The 19,611-nt window shown below is 37.6% G+C and overlaps 3 protein-coding genes across 4 annotated transcripts in view; 1 reads left to right on the top strand and 2 right to left on the bottom strand.

Annotated features, from left to right (window-relative positions):
- Window positions 1-6,398, bottom strand: sub1a (SUB1 regulator of transcription a). Of its 2 annotated transcripts, none has more exons than XM_026942459.3 (5): window positions 6,157-6,398; window positions 4,979-5,048; window positions 4,753-4,875; window positions 3,567-3,675; window positions 1-339 (listed from the first exon to the last, which is right to left on the bottom strand). In XM_026942459.3, the coding sequence occupies exons 2-5, from the start codon at window positions 5,045-5,047 to the stop codon at window positions 260-262; spliced, it is 381 nt and encodes a 126-aa protein (XP_026798260.1). In that variant the 5' UTR covers window position 5,048; window positions 6,157-6,398; the 3' UTR covers window positions 1-259. The 2 variants fall into 2 exon arrangements, with proteins under 2 accessions (XP_026798260.1, XP_026798262.1); XM_026942461.3 differs by lacking the exon at window positions 6,157-6,398 and adding an exon at window positions 5,313-5,469.
- A 3,166-nt stretch (window positions 6,399-9,564) lies between these two features.
- On the top strand, window positions 9,565-12,302 carry pmaip1 (phorbol-12-myristate-13-acetate-induced protein 1). Its single transcript, XM_034312835.2, is given in 3 exon segments — window positions 9,565-9,577; window positions 10,555-10,664; window positions 10,666-12,302. Coding segments are annotated over 3 exon segments (153 nt in total). The 3' UTR covers window positions 10,696-12,302.
- Window positions 12,303-13,345: 1,043 nt separating this feature from the next.
- The window catches only part of itga1 (integrin, alpha 1), a 60,578-nt gene continuing 54,312 nt past the window's right edge, over window positions 13,346-19,611 (bottom strand). Inside the window, exons 28-30 of the mRNA XM_026942659.3 lie at window positions 19,096-19,191; window positions 18,784-18,897; window positions 13,346-17,230 (exon numbers count right to left, since the gene is read on the bottom strand). Coding sequence (XP_026798460.3) covers window positions 17,171-17,230; window positions 18,784-18,897; window positions 19,096-19,191 — 270 coding nt within the window. The 3' untranslated portion in view covers window positions 13,346-17,170. The remainder of the gene's footprint in view (window positions 17,231-18,783; window positions 18,898-19,095; window positions 19,192-19,611) is intronic.

Raw genomic sequence — 19,611 nt, 5'->3', positions numbered from 1 at the left:
TTTCGTTTTCCCATCATCTTTATTGTAAAAAAACATGAGCACAAGTTAAACCCATACGCACCCAGGACAACGCGTAGCCTCTCAGTTGCTTTATCAGTAGAATAAAAACACAAAGAAATAGAAAAATACGACAATCGTTACACTAAAACCTAATCAGAAAATTCACACTACAAGATCGCTAATCTGACTTATAAAATGTGAGTGAAATCCAGACAGAGGAAAGAAGCAGACGGCTTCGTGAACGCTTCGTGAACAGCTTTTATATTCTCCTCAAGGCATCGTCGATATCGTCGATCTGCTCTTTCAGCTGGGTCCACTGCTCCGGGTTCAGAGAAATCCCTGAGAACGAGAGCAGAGTCCATCAGGACAGATTTCTTTCTTTCTTTTTTTTTTCTTTTAAAAAAGAAATGATGCAGACCAAAAAAAACAAAACATGAAATGTTCACAATTTCTCCCTTAACCAAGCCTAAGCTTCTTTTATATTGTCGAAGAGCTTTTACAATAAACATACAATAAAAACATCATCTCTTCAGACATCATCTTCTTCTGAACAAAATCACTTGAATTTTTTTTTTATTAGAATTTTTTAATCCTCCTTTTTTGTGTAGCCCCTTGACTGAATGTTTAACTGCACTCCTGTGCACTAAAGATGCTGCTTTCCCTCATACGCAAAGTGTATTTGTGAGGGGGAAAAAAAAAAATCTTTTGCACAATCTTTTGCACAACCTTTACCTTGTGCAAAGGAAGTGGTTGTAGAAGAACAACTTTCAGTGCACGAAGAGGTGTGTTTCAGCTCTGACCTGCCTCCTAGTGGACACAGCTCTTAATCACTACTAGGTGGGCGATTTGACAAGAAAGATCATATCACGCTTCTCTGAGGCATTTCTATGACATACTGTACTGTGCAAAAGTCTGTACAAAAGCACTTTATATTTCCAAACATTACTTCTCCTACAAAAAATGAAATGTTACAGAAAAATGTTTGTATGTCAGTAAAGAAAGTGACATATTACGTAACAGACCACTTTTGCTTTTTTGTTTTTGCACGCAAAAAAGTGCGACAGTCAAAGTTTCCAGAGGAACTGCGGCAGATTCTGTAAAACTTAGCAGCTCATTTCCTGATAAAGTGTAGATGAGACTAATAACTACTAACGGAAAAAGTGTCACACCAAATATTAGTTTATTACTGTTTACTGCTCTTTAAAGTAAGTGTTTTTTTGTAGAAACGTTTAATTCTCATTATTTCTGAAAGCATCTTTGCGTTTGCACTGTACTGTATCATATGTATCATGAGATATATATATATATATATATATATTTGCTCAAACTGCCAGCAGTACAGTAGATTAGTTATACAGGTTAATGTCTGCAAAACATCTCATTTTTTTATATATTTCAAAGATGATCATTTTATTTATAAAAACAAATGTAGCATTTTAACATTTTAAAGATTAAGTACAACATCAAATCATCTGCTTCCAGTCAGTTCTTAATGAAATTTATTTTTATAAAACTTAAAAATATCCACAGAAAGTGTACTGTGACCCAGTTTATCACAGTATCAGTACTTTATTGTCATATCACCCAGCCATAATCCTGACCTTACTGAACCTCCGAAGAGTAAAAAAACAAAAAAACTTTAGCGGCTTTTTTATGGTCCTAAAACCTGACACTCCTAAAACTTTGATAGTCGATATTATTCCGGGATGGTACAGTAACACGAGATGTGGGAATCTCTAAAGACTTCACAGTTCAATTTATATAGTTCTGTAAAGCTGCTTTGTGACAATATCCATTGTTAAAAGTGCTATACACATAAAACTGGATTCAACTCAATTTAATGTCTGTTTGGTTATAAAGAGGGTTTATCTTGATTTTTATGCTCTGTGTCCCACATGATGATTTTTATCACAGTGAGACGACAACTTCTCCTAAATCACAATTTCATTTGTCATGACAGATAGTGCTTTTTATAGCAGGGCTCTGGAACGTACGTCATTCTGATTTTCATATTATTTACCTATTCAAAAGTAAAACAATCCACATTTGAATACTGAAGAGTCCCCGTTCTGCTGTGAGATTAGTGAAACCTATACGGTTTCAGCTTTAATATCATTTAAGCCCGAACAGCATTATTGAAAACTGGAAATAAACAAAGTTTTAGAATTTTGAAAATTTCAAAGCAAAGAATTGAAAGGTTCAATATTTTGAATAATCACTACTGAAGACTCCGCACTATTTGTAGGTCACTATTTAAATTGAAGTAAGTTTGTGCTACTGACCAACTCACTTGTACAAAAGGTCAGGTTTTGCTGGAGTCTTATCTCTGCCATTGAAGCACGAGTTCAGACGACACTCTGATGGATCTGATCTAACACGGATCATCAGGTTTTAACAAACATCACCAGCTCCAGGGTCATTCAAGCAAAATGGGGGCGTACCAAATACTCAAAAATTCCTTTGTACTTTTGTACAAGTGTCATCTTCCTAAATAAATATCTAAAAATTAAAGACTGTAATAAATTAGGATACATGTAATCAGATAATTACTTTTTGTCTGTGACTGAATCTCTATTGGGCATAAAGTGCATTTATGTTAAATCACATGTAGTAATAATACACAGAGAATAGGACACCATTGTAATGTGCAAATTATTCCTGGGTGAAGACGTGTTAAAGGCGGTGTGTTTACAACGATCCTGTCCTAAACTTGTGTTAAATATCAACAACAGGAAGAATACTGTGAGTCAGAGAATCTAAAATAAAGCCTGTGTCTCATGAATATATCATATAAAAGCAAAACAGTACAAGTCTCCTGCTGTTAGTAGGCTCATTTATATTCAAAAATGAAACCAAATTCAAATCTGAATGCAATTTCCTATAGAATTTATCATCCTATAAGTCAAATCTCATGCCAGCGGCATTGATGGGGATGCCTAGTCCGTCTTGTTGCTCATCTGTATGCCAGAAATCCTCATAAAATATACTTCAAACAGAAAGGAAGATATTAAAGAAAAACTATGTAAGATCCTGTTTGGCTCATTTCCAAAGTCTACTCAGTTCTTCTGTGGGTTACGATGATAATTCCATATAAATCCTACAAAAATTCAACCACTTGTTTTTGACATTGTGCTAATGTGAATCTCGGACAGACGCACTGACGCACACGTGGACAACGCGAAAACTCAGTTCTGGAGGCAGAGTAACTTTTTTTTTCTATTTTAAAAAAGGCTTTAATGCATAAACCTGAGTAGAAGTCTGGTTGTGATGTTTTGTGCATAAATGCAGAATATTTTTAGAGAAAATCATGACGCATCAAAGAAGCGATTATTTTTCCATCTCTGATACAGACTAGCAAAAACACGTAGATAAACACATCTTAAACCAGATATCAACATCCTAGCCAAAGCCTTGCTGCTGTAAAATTTTGATAATCTCCTCTAGGGATTTGCATACTTGCTAATTTTATTTGTCGCATATTTATTATACTATATGACACTACAGTCGTTTCTATAGTGGTGTATATTAGTGTTTACTCTGTGTATCGAGGATGAGGGGATTCTTACCTTTCTTTCCTGGTTTCATTTCACCTTCCTGGTCCATCCAGTACTCGCGGATATCGATGAGGACTTTCCCTTTGAACTCTCGCACACTCACATACCTCATCTTCCCTATCTTAGAAAAGACATACACAAAAGCAGAACAGAAAAACCTCAGTAATTTTTTTATGAGAGAATTTAGATAACTGACAGTATGATAGACAAATATATTGAATTCATTCGTGAACCCGCTGTTCTGTCAGGTGCAATGATTTGGTTTCCCAGAAACCTAATTAACTAGGCCAAGTGGTAGCGAACGTACTGTAAGAACTGTAGTTAACTAGCGCCAGAGTGAAGCTTAAAGTTTAAACATAGCTACATACCAAATGAAAAACGTTTGTCAATAGTCAATAGTCCTTTTTTCTGGTTGTTGAACCTACTTGTTTGCCAGGCAACAATGCAATAAAAAAAAACAAACAAACAAATAAGCCTGGACAAAAACCCCCAGTCCTGGGAGCCTGGCCTACTGAACTGTCCAGCCCTAATATAATAAATCCATTTGTGAAAAAGCCAGTATTGCAGTTTTTGAGATACTAGTATCCTACAGGTTTCCATTTTCAAACAGAATGACATTATGAGGATGGGTTCTCTGTTGAGCCTGGTTCCTCTCAAGGTTTCTTCCTATCACCATCTCAGGGAGTTTTTCCTTGCCACCGTCGCCCTGCTTGCTCATCAGAGACGGCACACACACACACTTCACTTTACTTTTGTTTGTGTAAAGCTGCTTTGAGACAATGACCTTTGTAAAAAGCGCTATACAAATAAAAATGAATTGAATTGAATTGAATATCCTATATAATGCTGCAACACTGTTCAAGTTATTAGGTGCTGGAATATATTCCATCCATTTTTCTGTACTGCTTATCCAACACAGGGTCGCAGGGGCCTGGAGTGTATCCCAGGGGACTCAGGGCACAGGGCGAGGGACACGCTGGACGGGGTGCCAACCCATCGTAGGGCACAATCGCACACCCATTCACACACTACGGACAATTTGGAAATGCCAATCAGCTGACAACACATGTCTTTGGACTGAGGGAGGAAACCGGAGTACTGGGATTCGAACCCCCAACCCCGGAGATGTGAGGCAACAGCGCTAACCACTAAGCCACTGTGCCTCTCCTGGAATATATTATCAGTAATAACTCCTGACCTGGAACATGTTATCTTTTTTATTGGCGCTGCCTCCGCTGCTTTTAGATGCACTGGACTTTGATGACTCCCCACTCTTCTGTTTCTTTGCTGGCTTCTCTATCATTTGCTTCTTCCGTTTGGCCTGGTGAGGCAAAGTAAAACATTAACAACCGTTAAACGCTGCCAGGCTTAGTCTTCTCATCTTTTCCGTTTACTGAAAGGCTGGTGATCATAATCGTCTGTACCTTTGTGTCAGCTTCACTGTCTGAGTCACTGCTGGATGTTGAAGACAGCACTTCCTTTGATTTAGGCATCCTGCAGACACAGTGCAAAGCATTTATGCACATTTTGTCACATACAAAGAAAAAACAGCCGTTAAAACTTAACAATCTTACAAATAATATGATAATATCAGTGTAATTAATGGTATCTAACGTTTTGGCTGCTTCCAAATACCCGGATGTTCAGTCTCAGTATTGATCACCTAATGTAAATTTGTAATGCAAATAAATAAATAAATAAATAAATAAATACATACATACATACACACATACATAAACATAACCCCCAAAGACACACCTGTTCTGCTGCTACAGGTTGTTATTTTTTCAGTTTGAAAAGTTATCTTATTGTACTTAGTAATCGGGTGAAATCAGAAAGAAGGATTTTGCTGTTCTTTATCACTTCACGAAATGAAACCACAAGCGCGAAATCTGAGAACGCGCATGCGCACATGGGAGGCCACCTGTGTTACGTCACGCCCGGAAGCAAATTGATTAATTTCACCGTTTCAAATTCACTTTTGCGATTTTTCTGGTAATTATCTATATTTTGTATGCATAATTTGCATTCCGTTACGAACAACATTTTACGTTTCTGGTTTCTGCTAATCTACACACGGACTATTTGAAAAAAAAAGAAAAAAAAAAAAAAGAAAAAAAAAAAAACCCTACGCGCCTCATAAACACCTCCTCTTGGCCTAGTTAGCGTTAGCATGTGGTTAAACTAGCACGTTAGCTCATTTTGTCCATGCACCCACTGTCTTAGTGATATCCTTTGCTTTTACAAGAATTACAGGAGAAAATCTGTAATTCCACTAGACAGCTAGGTAAATAAACATACATTAGCCTTCTAGCTAACTACAGCCAAGAACTCTGCGCATGCGCATTGTCACTCCTGTTAACGCGGGCTCTGAAGGTGGCAGCCAAGGGGGGCGGGGCTATTGGGATACCCGGATTAGATAGCACAATCTGATTGGCTGAATTTCCCCCGTTGTTCTATCAGATATGTAGACCACAAAAGCAAGGACAAGTCTACCTTCTTTACATTTTCGACAATAAATAAAAACCGGCAAAGTTTAAAAATATATCGTTAACCACCTCGGTCCTGTTTTAGTTTTGAATGATACACTGCACATACTCACGCGACAGTTAGAGAAATTCTGAGTTACACAGTCAGTCGTGTTGAACGGAAGATCTCACGGTGGAAACAACGGCGTTCCTGCGAAGCCTCAAAATGAATCCAAAATGGCAGCCTGTTAGACAGCATAGTGCACTACGTAGCACATAATGGCCATGTTTTCATACCCTATGTAGTGCACTTATACAGACACAAGGGAGTGATTTGGGATCGAGCCTCACTCTGCACAAACAGAGCTGTTCAATGGCTCTGCAGTGCAGTGTGGGAAAAGAGTCACGAGTCGAGTCAAGAGTCGAATCACGAGTCAAGTCTGAACTTGTCTTAAATTAGTCACGAAAAGAAAAGGAAAAACTGTTAATCTTTTTACAAGATGAGCACAGCATATCAGAAATAAAAACACAACTCATATCACCCCACTACTACACAGCATTTTAAAACCAATTTCACTAAAACAAATGTTTTTGTATTTTCACAAAAAATGAATATTGAACTGAAACTGTCTTAGCACATTGTATGAGTAATCCTGAGTGCAGTAATCCATTCATTACACATGAATTCATCTGTCAATCTGTTATTGAGTCAATAATCTCTGTAACATTAATTAACAGCTAATCTTTAGTCCTGTAGCCCTAATTACATGACACATATACAGGATGTAAGTTTTTTCTCTGAATTGTTAAACAGTATTGATAAAAGGAGAGTCCTGTGTTCTATTTTCTACAAAAAAAAAAGTCACCTAAAGTAGAGGAGTGTGTTTTTCAACCTCCCAAAGGTATTTAGTCCAATCCCACCTGCTCTCAAAGGAATTCAGTCCAATCCCACCTTCTCCCAAAGGAATTCCGTCCAATCTCACTTTCTCCCGAAAGAATTCTGGCCAATCTTGCCTGCTCTCAAAGGTATTCTGTCCAATCCCACCTGCTCCTGAAGGAATTCTTTCCAGTCCCACCCTCTTCCAAAGGAATTCTGACCAAGCTCACCTTCTCCCAAAGCAATTCAGACTAAGTTCACCTTCTCCCAAAGGAATTCTGTCCAATCCCACCTGCTCCTGAAGGAATTCTTTCCAATCTCACTTTACCCCAAAGGAATTCTGTCCAATTTCTCCTGCTCCTGAAGGAATTCTGTTCAATCCCACCTGCCCCCGAAGGAATTCTTTTCAATCCCACCCTCTCCCAAAGGAATTCTGACCAAACTCCCCTTCTCCCAAAGGAATTTTTGACCAATCCCACCTGTTCATGACAGACGTCGCTCCCGTGACTTTTTTGTTGGGTCCGACAGGATCCCAGTCAAAATGCACACTAAACATAAAAACATTACATTTCAGCCTACCTACCTACCTAGATAAAAGGATGAACATCTAGATATGTGGAAATGTTATGCTTTTAACTCAAATGAAGTTACATTGTCTTATTCCATTATAGAATGAGTGCCCTCCACTTGCCGTCCAAATGTCATAACAGAACCCAACATTTGATATATGATGTAAATTAGTTAATCAGCAAATCAATTAAATCACTCAGAAAACAGATTTTAAAGTGTGTCTTCCAAATAACGTTAGTTGTTACATAAGTGTGTTTTGTGGTATGAACCTTGGTGACCTCAGGAACTTTTTCACAAGATCTCTAAATGCATCCCAATGAGGAAATTTGAAGCTAAGGGAATACAAAGTTCTGAAAACCTATACATGCTGTCATAATAAGCGGCTGTATTTTGCAAACAGACCACATCATTTTCATATATACATGCAACAACATGTTAATGGACAAGATCTTGTTCAGAACAGAGCGTCCATATCTCTACAACAACAGGAGATAAGCACACTGTCTAGATAACACTATAGATCACTCTGTATGATGGAAAATATTTGCAATTTCTTTTTTTAGACCTAATCCAAAAAAAAAAAAGATTTCTTTTACAGGTGCTATATTTATTCCTTCAGAAAATATTCTTCAACAAAAAAATTGCTAATGAAAAAAACTCTTAAAAACATTAGCTATGTTTATATTTAAATATTTGAATGTGTTTAGTGATTGTGGTGATAATTTGTTGGTCGGTGCTGTTTCTTTTTTGTGCAGTTGTACTTTCGGGAGAGGCCTGTCTCGACAGGTTAGTGATCTGCGATATGATGAGCACGATGGTGTTGATGCTGGTGTTCTCATGAAAGTTGAAGCTTTGGAAGCTGATCTGTTGGAGCAGAGTGTACAGATGAGGAGGTGAAAAGACGCTGCTGCATCACTCTCCTTAGATAGAGATGTGAGGGATAATATTGCTTTTGATTTACATCAGAAGGAGGAAGTGGGAACTTCCTGCTTCTTCCTACGTCAGGCTACAAAGTGGGGAAAAAACATGACGACTCCATGCTTGTCTTTTGTTGTCGAAGAGCTAGCGTGCTATCTGTGATGAGCGGTGCATATTTTCCATCTCAAACGAACTGTATAGTCAATATTCAGTGATTTAACAAGTGAACATGTCTGTATGTTGATTGATCTAAAGCAAATATATACAGTGTAACTCATTTAAAGGTAAAACGTGCTGCTTTGTTTATTGTTGATGCTGTGAGCAGCCATGTTGATTTGACGTCACTTGCTGAACTCGGAGTTAAGGAGACCACCCCAAGTTTCCGAGTACGAAATGCCCAGTTGAGGGAGCATTTTCTTTGGTTTTTCCTCATCAGAAAAATGAGTTACGACCTTTAGTCTGACCGCACCGCTATCAACAGGTGGTCGAACTGGATTGTGGGTAATATAGGAAACTGTTAACCAATGAGTCAAAGAAAGTTTAGGTTTAAACTAAAAAGTCAATTCGGAATTTCATTATAAAATAATCTTGTACGCAGTTAAAGCTCACATGTTAATTATAAAGATTAATGCAAGTCGTTCAGGGGAGAGTCTTCCTTTAATTTAGGCACCTAGTAACAACTTTACTTGTATCTCTATGTTGTCCTTATCTGCTCTTTAACCTTTCACCTGCATTGTTAATCACGATTTGCAAGCCATAAACCATAAAATCATCATCATTTCTCAGTAGCACGTTGAGGAAACTAAGAAGAGAAACTGTAAACAGCTTGCCATGAAGTCTTCAGTGACGTGTGTGGGGGAAATCCTCTCGTCTCACAATGAATGCGTCACTCAGTCAGTTGCATAACACTGTAGATTCAAAGCTCAAATTATTTCCACTCTCTGTGCACGTTCACTACGTAGGGTTGAAATCGATTGTTTCTCCACCCTGTCTAGTGCACTATGTGTTCACTGTGGAGTTGTTTGGAGCGCAGCTCTTCTAAATATAACTGATAGAAATAGGTGCCAGTATAAGCGGAACTGGATTGTCCGAGTTCTTATTTTTCTCCGGTAGTGGAAGAGAGACAGAGCATTTCTCCTGCCTTCTCTCAACACAAAGACTAGATTTACTTCAGAAAATGGCCAGCAAAGGTAAACAGGATGAACAGTAACACTGTTATAATGTGTTTCTTTTGTTATTAGTAGCTACTTTTATTATGATGGTTGGAAAGCAAGAGCAGGCAGGATTGATACATTTCTTTTTCTTCTTTTTGTGGTTGTTGTTCTTGTTCTTTGTAGTAGTAGTAGTAGTAGTTGTTGTTAGTAGTAGTTGGGCAGTATTTGTTTTTTTTTATTACTACACAATAGTCTACACGAACAATCTTAAAGTTTTTCCTGAATTTTCTTTTCTCTGTCCACAAAAACAAAACAACTAAGAAACTAACACACAATAAGTGTAAAGCAAAGGCAATGTAATTATTATTTGTTCCAGTGCTATGGATGTGTAATGTTATGTATATATATTTTTTACATATCATTTTTATACTTATATTTTTTTATATAAACATATTTTTAATTTTTGTTCAGCTTCAGTAACCGCTTTATCCCGGACACGGTCTCGGTGGACAGAACACTGGGTGCGAGGCAGGAATACACTCTGGATGGGACGCCAGTCCATCGCAGGACAACAACACACACATTCACACACTCATTCACCCTTAGGGGCAATCTAGCGTAGCCAATCCACACAATCCATGTATTTTTAGTGGAAACTGGAGAACCTGGAGGAAACCCACAGGAAAATTTTAAAGTAAAAGGAAACATTTTACTGTATTGCCCCTAGGTGTGAGTGTGTGTGAGTGTGTGTGAGTGTGTGCATGGTGCCTTGCGATTCGGGGTATGTCCCTGCCTCATGCCCAGTGTTCTCTGGATAGACCCTGAACAGGATAAAGCAGTTACCTGAAGAAGAATGAATGAACGAATGAGTGAACATATTTCACAAATGAATTTTAACAAATGGATGAATGTAGGATGGTTTCAAACTGATTTTTCTCCTAAATCCTTATTACAGGATTATTATCCAAATTAGATGTTAACTTTGTGACTCTTTTTCCCATCTTCCTTTTTAGAGCAGTCAGTGGAGGCTGAATGCGCGCTCCAGCTGCGTACGCTTGGAGATCTGATCTACTGGAAATACATGCTGCTGGAGTTCCTGGCGAGAACTTTACAAGCAGCCAACGAAGATCCAGCAGGAGGGACGTAAGTCCTGAAGAAGAGACACTTCATGAAGCCTCTAACCAGGAAAAGGTCACTTGACGCATTAGCAGACATGGGTGCACATTTTCTGCATCCATCAGAAAAAATGAGTTTAAAAAAAACAAGCTCCTGTGAGGGTTGTTTCTGAAATGGAAGGCAACTGCTTCACACCTTGCTGTCGGTCGATGATGTCTGGGGAAACTACTTCCTATCTGCTATTTTACTACTCTGGAGAATGGACTTTGGACTGTGTAGTGCCAAGGACTGTATGCGGAACTGGGTCCTGATATCTTCTACGATGGCCTGGTCACATTCTGTCACATAGACACTATCACAAACACCTTCGCATCAGCATTCCACATTTATTTATATACACCTGTAACCTGTTACAATTGTGTTTAAGTGGTTGCTTAAAAAAAAAGGATGCTAAGAGACTAAATGCAATTAATTGTGCTTTTGACTGTTTTCTAGCTTTTTCTTTTTCAGAAAAAAAACATGACTAACCATTACACTTTACTTTTAAGATCCTCTACCTCAAGCAGGCTTTCGCTGTGCGGTTTAAGCGGGCTTTATCTAGTTTACTCCTTGACCTACTTTATATGTCCCAACAAAATCTTATGCCAAGAATGTGTAGCAACATGTTCTACATATCAGATTATAGATAGATCTTAGATCTTTGATTAAAGAAAAAACGTTTTACATTCTGCTTATCACTCAATGCAATATGGATTGTGCGGGAAACAATGCATGCATAAACAGAAAAACAAAACACTCAGTGTAATAGCAATTGTAGCAATGTTATAATTTACAGAAAAGGTGCTTTAAAAGGTGAAGAGGAGGAGTTTGGTGAAATTGCTGGCTGGGGAAAATAACGGACAATACGGAATGTCCATTCCTCAATGTGTGCTTTATGTAATAAGGATACAGGAAGCTATCACGCATTGCTGTTTGTTTCTGTGCCACGTTTCTTTTCATCCTGCCATGACAAAATGTACTTGTAGCTGTCCCATGAATTTTGCATCATCCTGTGCCATCCTCCTATTGGTGGCTTTTAGACGAGTGTTGTAGCGGCGCTTTTTAAACTCTGTGTTTTTTTAAATGCCTTTTTAACGATTTTTTAAACGTTGAAAGAACCTTGTCGTCGGCCATCTTTGGCTGCAATGGCACTAAAATGGCCGCCGATGATGTAAACACATTGCGTTATGCTTTCTAAAACCAATGATCACAACTCAAAACCAAAAAAATCTGTTTTACGATATGTGATTTTTTACGAAATGTGACAGCAAAATCGGGTCGAAAATCGTACAGTGTAACCCCGCCTTTAGTCTCAACTGTCTTCGATGTCTTGCTCATGTCTAACTGTGTGAATGATTTTCACATGTACTGTCCAGAACACTGAGATCATCTAACTATCTGTGGGGAATAGGCTTCCTGTTTATGAACCCAGTCGAGGAATCTCTGACTAGTTTAGGTTCAGAGATTTACTGAGCACTTTCAAATGTTTTTTCACTGTACTATGTTACATTATTGTATATTTCTTCTTTTATTTTACCTGTTTGTTTTATTTACATATTTGTAATTTATCTTTCATTCACACTCTTGATAAAATACTTTTACCCAATTGTTGAGAATTTGTACTTTATTATATAATTATAGTTTGCAAATGGCCGAATGGCTGACTGTTGTTGATTTCTTCATCTGCTAATTTTGGGTACAGATGCTTGTTCCATTCTTGTACTCTCAAAAAACACTGATATACGTCTTACTCTGTGACATAAGCCTGTATGTCGTCATACTAATCAACAGCACAGACACTATGAAATGGCAGCGATCTGGGCATATTTCACGATTACTAAGAGAAATCAAAGCAAAGCAGACCTCAAACTGTGCTCTGTGAAAATATCAAGAGGAGGAATTACTATATTATTATTATTATTATTACTATAATTACTGTATTTCTAAAATACAAGCACCCTGATAAAACATCTTATGGCATTTATACAACAAAGGTATTTGTGAGAGTGCAGAAAAACTGAGAGCACTTCATGTCTGCGAGAGTTCTTGGCAACTTGTGCTCATTTTTATGACCACGCTCACCGATACTGCTCTGAGCGCTTTCTATTAAACATATCGTTTAAATGTCATAACATCTTAGACATAAAACTCATTGCTAGCAGCACAAGGCAGCAGCCACCATAAACAGAGCTAAATAAAATGTTCCACAGGGCCATTATTGCTTCATGCTCAGTGGATTACTCATTTCAGTATCAGTATCGATGATTAACAAAAACCATGTACTTATACACACTCTGAAAAAAAAAGGTATTGGTACATTTACACTATACACCCAAAAGTATATGGACACCTACGCACCATGGTCATGTGCTTTTTGGAGAATCCCATTCCAGATTTATTCCCCCTTTGCTGTTATAGTAACCTCCACTCTTCTGGGAAGACTTTCCACTAGATTTTGGAGTGCGGCTGTGAGAATCAGTCAGCATTCCAGTTCATCCCAAAGGTGTTCAGTCGGGATAAGGTACACCAAAATAGAGCAAAACATTTCACACTACTCAATGGATGGAGCATACCATTCTCCTCATTTAGTACTTCATTTATCCTCCCACACACACGCACGCACACCCACACACACACTTATGCATGAGGTCATTAAAAAAACAAACAAACACGTATTTATTTCATGTGCATATTGTTCCAGACATAATGTGCAATCCTTTTCAAATCCGTGCTAACAAGAGGAATATATACACAGTATGACAAAACCAGTGCATTACTTGGTTCACAGCAGTGACTTTAAACAAAAATCTCTCTTTCTCACACCCTAAACGTGCCTGTATTTTCTTTAATACATGTGCTTGCAGAAGTGGAGTGCTGATGCCAATGGGGATGAGCTCATGTATAATATAATCAAACAAAATTCAACATAGCATGTGTGTTTTTTAAGAAAGAAAGTGGACAAAAATAAAAAAGAAATAAAAGGCTGAATCAGAAATGTTAAAAAAACACAATAACAGAAACAGTTTTTCACAATCTAGACATGAATAATTGAATCATTAATACATTTTAGACATTAGAAAATGCCTTTTTACAATGCATTTTCAGTTCTCAGAGAGGATGTTTTAAAAATCCTGAATCACAACAGTGGATTGTACAACACACTAGTCTGGACACACAGTTGGAAACCTCAATTAAATGTAACTGATTTTCGGATTAATTATGTCAGATTTATAGGCAGCTGTAATTCCCGTACCATTTGGTGACATGGAGCAGAAGAAGGATGTCATACAAACAGTAACTTGGTTGAAAGAAATGCAAAAAACCTATTGTTATAAGAAAACATTGGCACTTTAAGCAATGCATAAGTCATATACAATTAATGAAGTTAATTAATTCAGCAGTTAATTCATTGCTAGCATTCAGTTGAGCTGACGAGCTGACGCAGTCATGTGGTGTCCTGTTATTTATAAAACATCCAAAATTTACATCATTTACACAGGCAAGGTTACATGTATTCAGAGCTGAGTTATGCATTTCATATGCATTCAAGTTTGATTTCATTATCCAAAATACCTGTATATATTTTATGCCTCTAAGATTGCCAGATTTTCTTCAGTAGAAGCATCAGAGACAGGATTTTTAATAGTATCTAGTCCACCACCTTTAAACACGAACACATGCCTTTAAGACAGAAAAAAATCAGGGATAGAAAATACGGACTGAAGAAGGAAACTGTTTTTTTTTTCTTTTCTAATTGAATTGTAACACATAAGGAAATGACAAGGATCAAACTCTATCTAATAGGAGTCTAGTACATCACTAATATATTGGTGTATGAATAGTTGCTGAATAGCACCTGATCCTGCACATCCTATTATTTGGGTTGTGTAAGGGTCACAGAGGTAACAAGCCTGGTAACACAGAGATGGGAAGCCAGGCCATCATAGGACACCATACACACACACACACACACACACTCACACCTAGGGCAATTTAGCGTAGCCAGTCCACCTATCTGCAAGTTTTTGGACAGTGGAAGGAAACCAGAGAATCTGGAGGAAACCCATATTAACACACAGGGAACATATGAAACTTCACACACATGGTAACCTGAGCTCAGGATCAAATGGTAACCCTGGAACAGTGAGACAGCAATGCTACCTGCTGCACCACTGCGTCAAATTTATACATTTAATATTGGCTTTGAGTGTTGTTACAGTCCAAAAGCATAAATATATGCCTCCGTTTCAGGCAAACTCCACCTCACATACGAAACTCTTTCCTGACTTCTGAATCGTGCTTAAGTCTGTGGTTGTGTTCGAGATCTAAATGCGCAATTTTGGTCTTGTCATATAATGATAATGATTTGTTTCTCTTCATGCTTTGATCATCATATATTACTGGGTAGCATTTTAACATTAAAGGAACCTTTATTGCGGTGGGTTACCTTCAGGTGGTGCTACCTCAGCTAGCTGATTTTATTCATGGAAATGAATTCTGACCCAAACATGGCTGTTAATCAAAACATACAGCCTTCACATCAACGTAACGAAGGAATAGTGAAGTGCCAATGTTTGTGTTGAATAACGCAATAAATTGTACAACTGGTTATCGGCACATGATTAGCCCAAGACAAGAGCTGAAACAATGATGGAAAAACTATGCAATATTATAAAGCAGAAATTTTTTTAAAAAAACAACAACAACTGGAAAACATGTACACTGCATAACATTTGTTAATAGTAGGTTGTTTCGTGAGCAAACTCATCAGCGGAATGTAACATAAAAAAAAAGCACTAATTAAAAAGAAAAAAATAGGGGCAGACTTACAATTAAATTAAATGTTTCCAATTTTAAGAAATTTACAGATTTTCAGTTGCTACTAAAAACTAACTTGAATTCTAAGTAATCTGAACCCCCCCGAGGGACTTTGCAGTAGAGTGTGTTTTCCATTACTATAGGAACAAGGGGTTATTGATCATTCTGATAGTCATTAAATTACAAGTATTATTGCAAACATCGCTCTATATACAATTTTACTCTTATATACATTTACAGTACAATCAGTCAGATCCCCCAGCACTTCGGTGAGGAAAAACTTGAAGAATGTCATGAATATCAGTGTCAAATGCTGCATAAAAGCAGAGGAATGTGCCAAAACAGTCAGTTAGCCTTAAAGAAACAACACTAGCTATATATTGAGCACAAATGATATATATATATATATTTTACGATTAAAAAAAAAATGTCGTTTATTCATGTAAAGGCCTCCATTGGTGTAGCTGAGACATGAGGGCATGGCTGAAGGGCATTAAAGAAGCTCCGGTGTGAAATGTGATGCAGAGGATATGATGAAATCTTCAGATTTGGTGGGATTTTCCATTCTTTTTGTCATTTTTCATTGGTATAAAGATATCCAATGGCATGGTTAGATTAGACAACATGGCCTCTGAGCACTGGAGAAGATTTGATGTGATCTGTTTTGAGGGTTTATACATAGTTATATAAAACAGCTGCTTTGGTTTGGATTTGGATTTCCATTTAGCTGAAATTCACTACTATATCACAATTTCTGTTAAGTTGGTCATAGAGCACCAAATGGGCTTTGCAGACCTGCTAACCCTGAAGAGGAATAATATATACATTTCTTGTCTTGTAGAAATTGGAGTACACATATGCATGAGGGTTTTACGGTAATCACTATGCTTATGGGGCAAAAAAAGGCTTGGTGGTTACCATAAAACTCTGTATATACGCACACTCCAGTTTCTACTGCAGTGGGCTTGAGTGTGCTGTTTGAATATGTCTGATGATTATTTGTAGATTTTCAGCCTTTTTTCTCTTCTGGCCAAAAGATTTCAGTGGCATCTTTAATAAATATAGCTAACGGATTTTCACTATATTCTTGTCTAATGTTAGCTGTACATACAAGTGTAATATAAATTGATAGATTTTATTTCCCGGTAATGAACTCCAAATATTCTCCATTTACTTTGACAGATGGCGAGGGCGCATATGATAGGGAGAAGGGGGCGGGGCTTTCAGGGGGCATCGGTAAATATCGTACAGTTTAAAACACCTACACGATTGTCAATCATTCCAGATTCATATGACGATTGGCTCAACTGCTGTTTTTTTTGGGGGGAAAAAAAGGCATATTTTTGAGTGATAACTCACACTAGCTTACTCCAATGTTAAAATGTGGCGCTCTTGTGCTGGGTTTTGAAAGGCATAAAGCATGATGCATATATAAGACGACAACCCAAAGTCCAACTGCTGACTTTCAAGGTTGAGAAGCCATCCTGAAAATCCAAACAATCTAGAGTACATCTTCCGTATCAAGATCTTCAGGTGGATGTTGGTGATGCTTCTGGTCCATTCTGTTAAACTGTAATGTGTAGCATCTCTGTGGGTCTGTGAGTGTGAGTTTGACCTGAGGGCTTTTGAAGGCTGCAGACCTGAAGACTGGAGCCTTTAACTGTCTCTCATATCCTCCTTCATGTCTTCCACTGATTTTCTCTTAAAGAAGCCAAACTAGAGAAGAATGAAGAAACATCATTATAACACACTGCTGCAAATAAGTGAATATACATGATGACTAGTCTACAAGTACCCTATATGGCCAAAAGTATGTGAACACCTGGCCATTGAACATCCCATTCCAAAGCCATGGGGGAATTCAAATGGAGTCGTTCCCCTGTTACTGTTACAATAGCCTCCACTCTTCTGGGAAGGCTTTCCAATAGATTTTGGGGATTTGTGTTCATTCAGCCACAAGTGCACAAGAGATTGGGCAATGATGTCTTGCAAGAAGGCCTGGCATGGAGTTAGCACTCCAGTTCATTCCAAAGGGGCCGAGTTCAGGAATTTGTGCAGGACACTCGAGTTCTTCTACTCCAACCTTGGCAAACCATGTCTTCATGGCGCTCGCTTTGTGCACAGGGGCATTGTCATGTTAGAACAGGTTTAGGCCTCTTAGTTCCAGTGAAGGGAAATTGTAATGCTACAGCATACAAAGCCATTTTGTACAATTGTGTGCTTTCAACTTTGTGGGGAAGAAGCACATATAGGTGTGATGGTCAGGTGTCCACAAACATCACTTATGATTATCAATCATTACCCATGAATTTCAATCCATAATGCAGGAGGAATGGAATGAAATAAGACGTGTTCCTTGTGTATGTCCTTGCAACAGACATAAGAGGTAAGGCAAGCTGAACATGAGCACAGATTGGCTGATTTTTTTTTGTATACAGTTAGCAGTAACTGTAACTGTTTAAAGCATCCTGTTAACCATCCACTCAGCAGATTATGAGAACACAGGAGAACGTTCTGGGAATATAATACAAAACAGGTCAATTTTAGTATAAAAAAGTAGTGCTAGTCTTAATACGGTGCATCTTCCACAGTGACTGACAGGCACAGAGGCCACGCCTTCTTTACCGGGACTGACAGGTTCACTTCTTCATGTCTCTAAATTAGCAAAAATTTGGCTCTGCATGAGGACGTTTATTGGCTTATAAACCATGTAAACACAAAGGGTGCCTAAGTGTGCATTAGTCAACCAATCGTTCAGTCTTTCCTTTTAGATAAACGTTTTTCAGCTAGCCGTCCACTTCTCAACTGCTGAATCAGAATCCATTGTACAGGAAAACATGTGCTGTGCTGTGCTGGGTCTAAATGGGTCTAATGTGATCTCTGCTCCTCCAGTTCTGGTCTCTTAACTGTCTCTCAGACTTGTTTGCGTACTATGGATGATAGGGCCTTTTCTTCTTATGCTCCGAAACTGTGGAACTCTTTACCATCTGAACTTAGAGAAGCCCAGGCTTTTAGTATATTTAAATCTTCTCTTAAAACTTTTTTCTTTAGGATTGCTTTTACTTGATTACTTTGTTTTGTTTTGTTTTTTAAATTAATTATTATTATTACTATTATCGTTCTTAATAATTTAATTGTATTTTATTATTGACTGTTTGTTGATACATGTTTATATACTCTTATGTAAAGCGCCTTGAGAGGCCTTATTAAAGGTGATATAATTAATAATAAACTTTATTTTATATTATTATTAAATGGATCCCTCTTACCTTCCAAAGACAAAATATAACCAGTGCCAGTATTAGTAGTCCTATGAGGATACTGAGGATGATGATCCACAAAGGAATTCCACCTCGGGACTCTTTGGAGATCTGCACACGCACCTGCAACAGCGCAACTTACGATAAATATTGCATTTTTCTGCCATCATGTTCACGACACACTTTACAACTGGGTGAGATATGAACAAAAATTAAAAAGCAGATGTTACAGTATGTGTGAACTCCCATGCCCAGGCGTCTTTTACTAACTCACAAAGCAGCACAGCGCACGCTCACTAAGCAGTCACATACTGATCTCACCTCTCTGTTTTCGTCGCTTTTGCTTAACTGGAAGAAAGCCTTGTCCTTATTCTCCAATTTAGCGTGAACTGTTAAGAAGAGACTGGAAAACTCGCCCTGTAAAAATACAGAAATACAAATAACTGAAAATAAAATGAGTGATAATTCAAATAGACATGAATATCGAATAAATACTTAAGTCTGCTTTGTTGTGGGAAATATTACCTATAAATCTATACTATTTAGACTATTTTCCTTCCAAAATGATAACAGAAAGGGACTTAATTATCATCTGCTTGATTTTATTTTAGCTATTTTCAGAGATAATATTTCATGTTTAATTGTAATTGTAGGTTAAATATTTTTTTTATTTATTAAAATGGCTTTATAGAATTAGTTTATGTTTTTACACAAATAAATTATTATTGGAGCTACTCCCCGAGTTTTGCGCTCCATTCTGTATATGAGTAGATATACAGTGTTTTATGTGAAAGTGAATTATCGAATGTTGAAAGTGTCTCAGTAATCCCCAATGGC

The sequence above is a fragment of the Pangasianodon hypophthalmus genome, chromosome 17, assembly GCF_027358585.1.
Source record: "Pangasianodon hypophthalmus isolate fPanHyp1 chromosome 17, fPanHyp1.pri, whole genome shotgun sequence".
Lineage (NCBI taxonomy): Eukaryota > Metazoa > Chordata > Actinopteri > Siluriformes > Pangasiidae > Pangasianodon > Pangasianodon hypophthalmus.
Note: the sequence above shows the minus strand (reverse complement) of the source record. Positions and strands in the feature narration are given on the sequence as shown.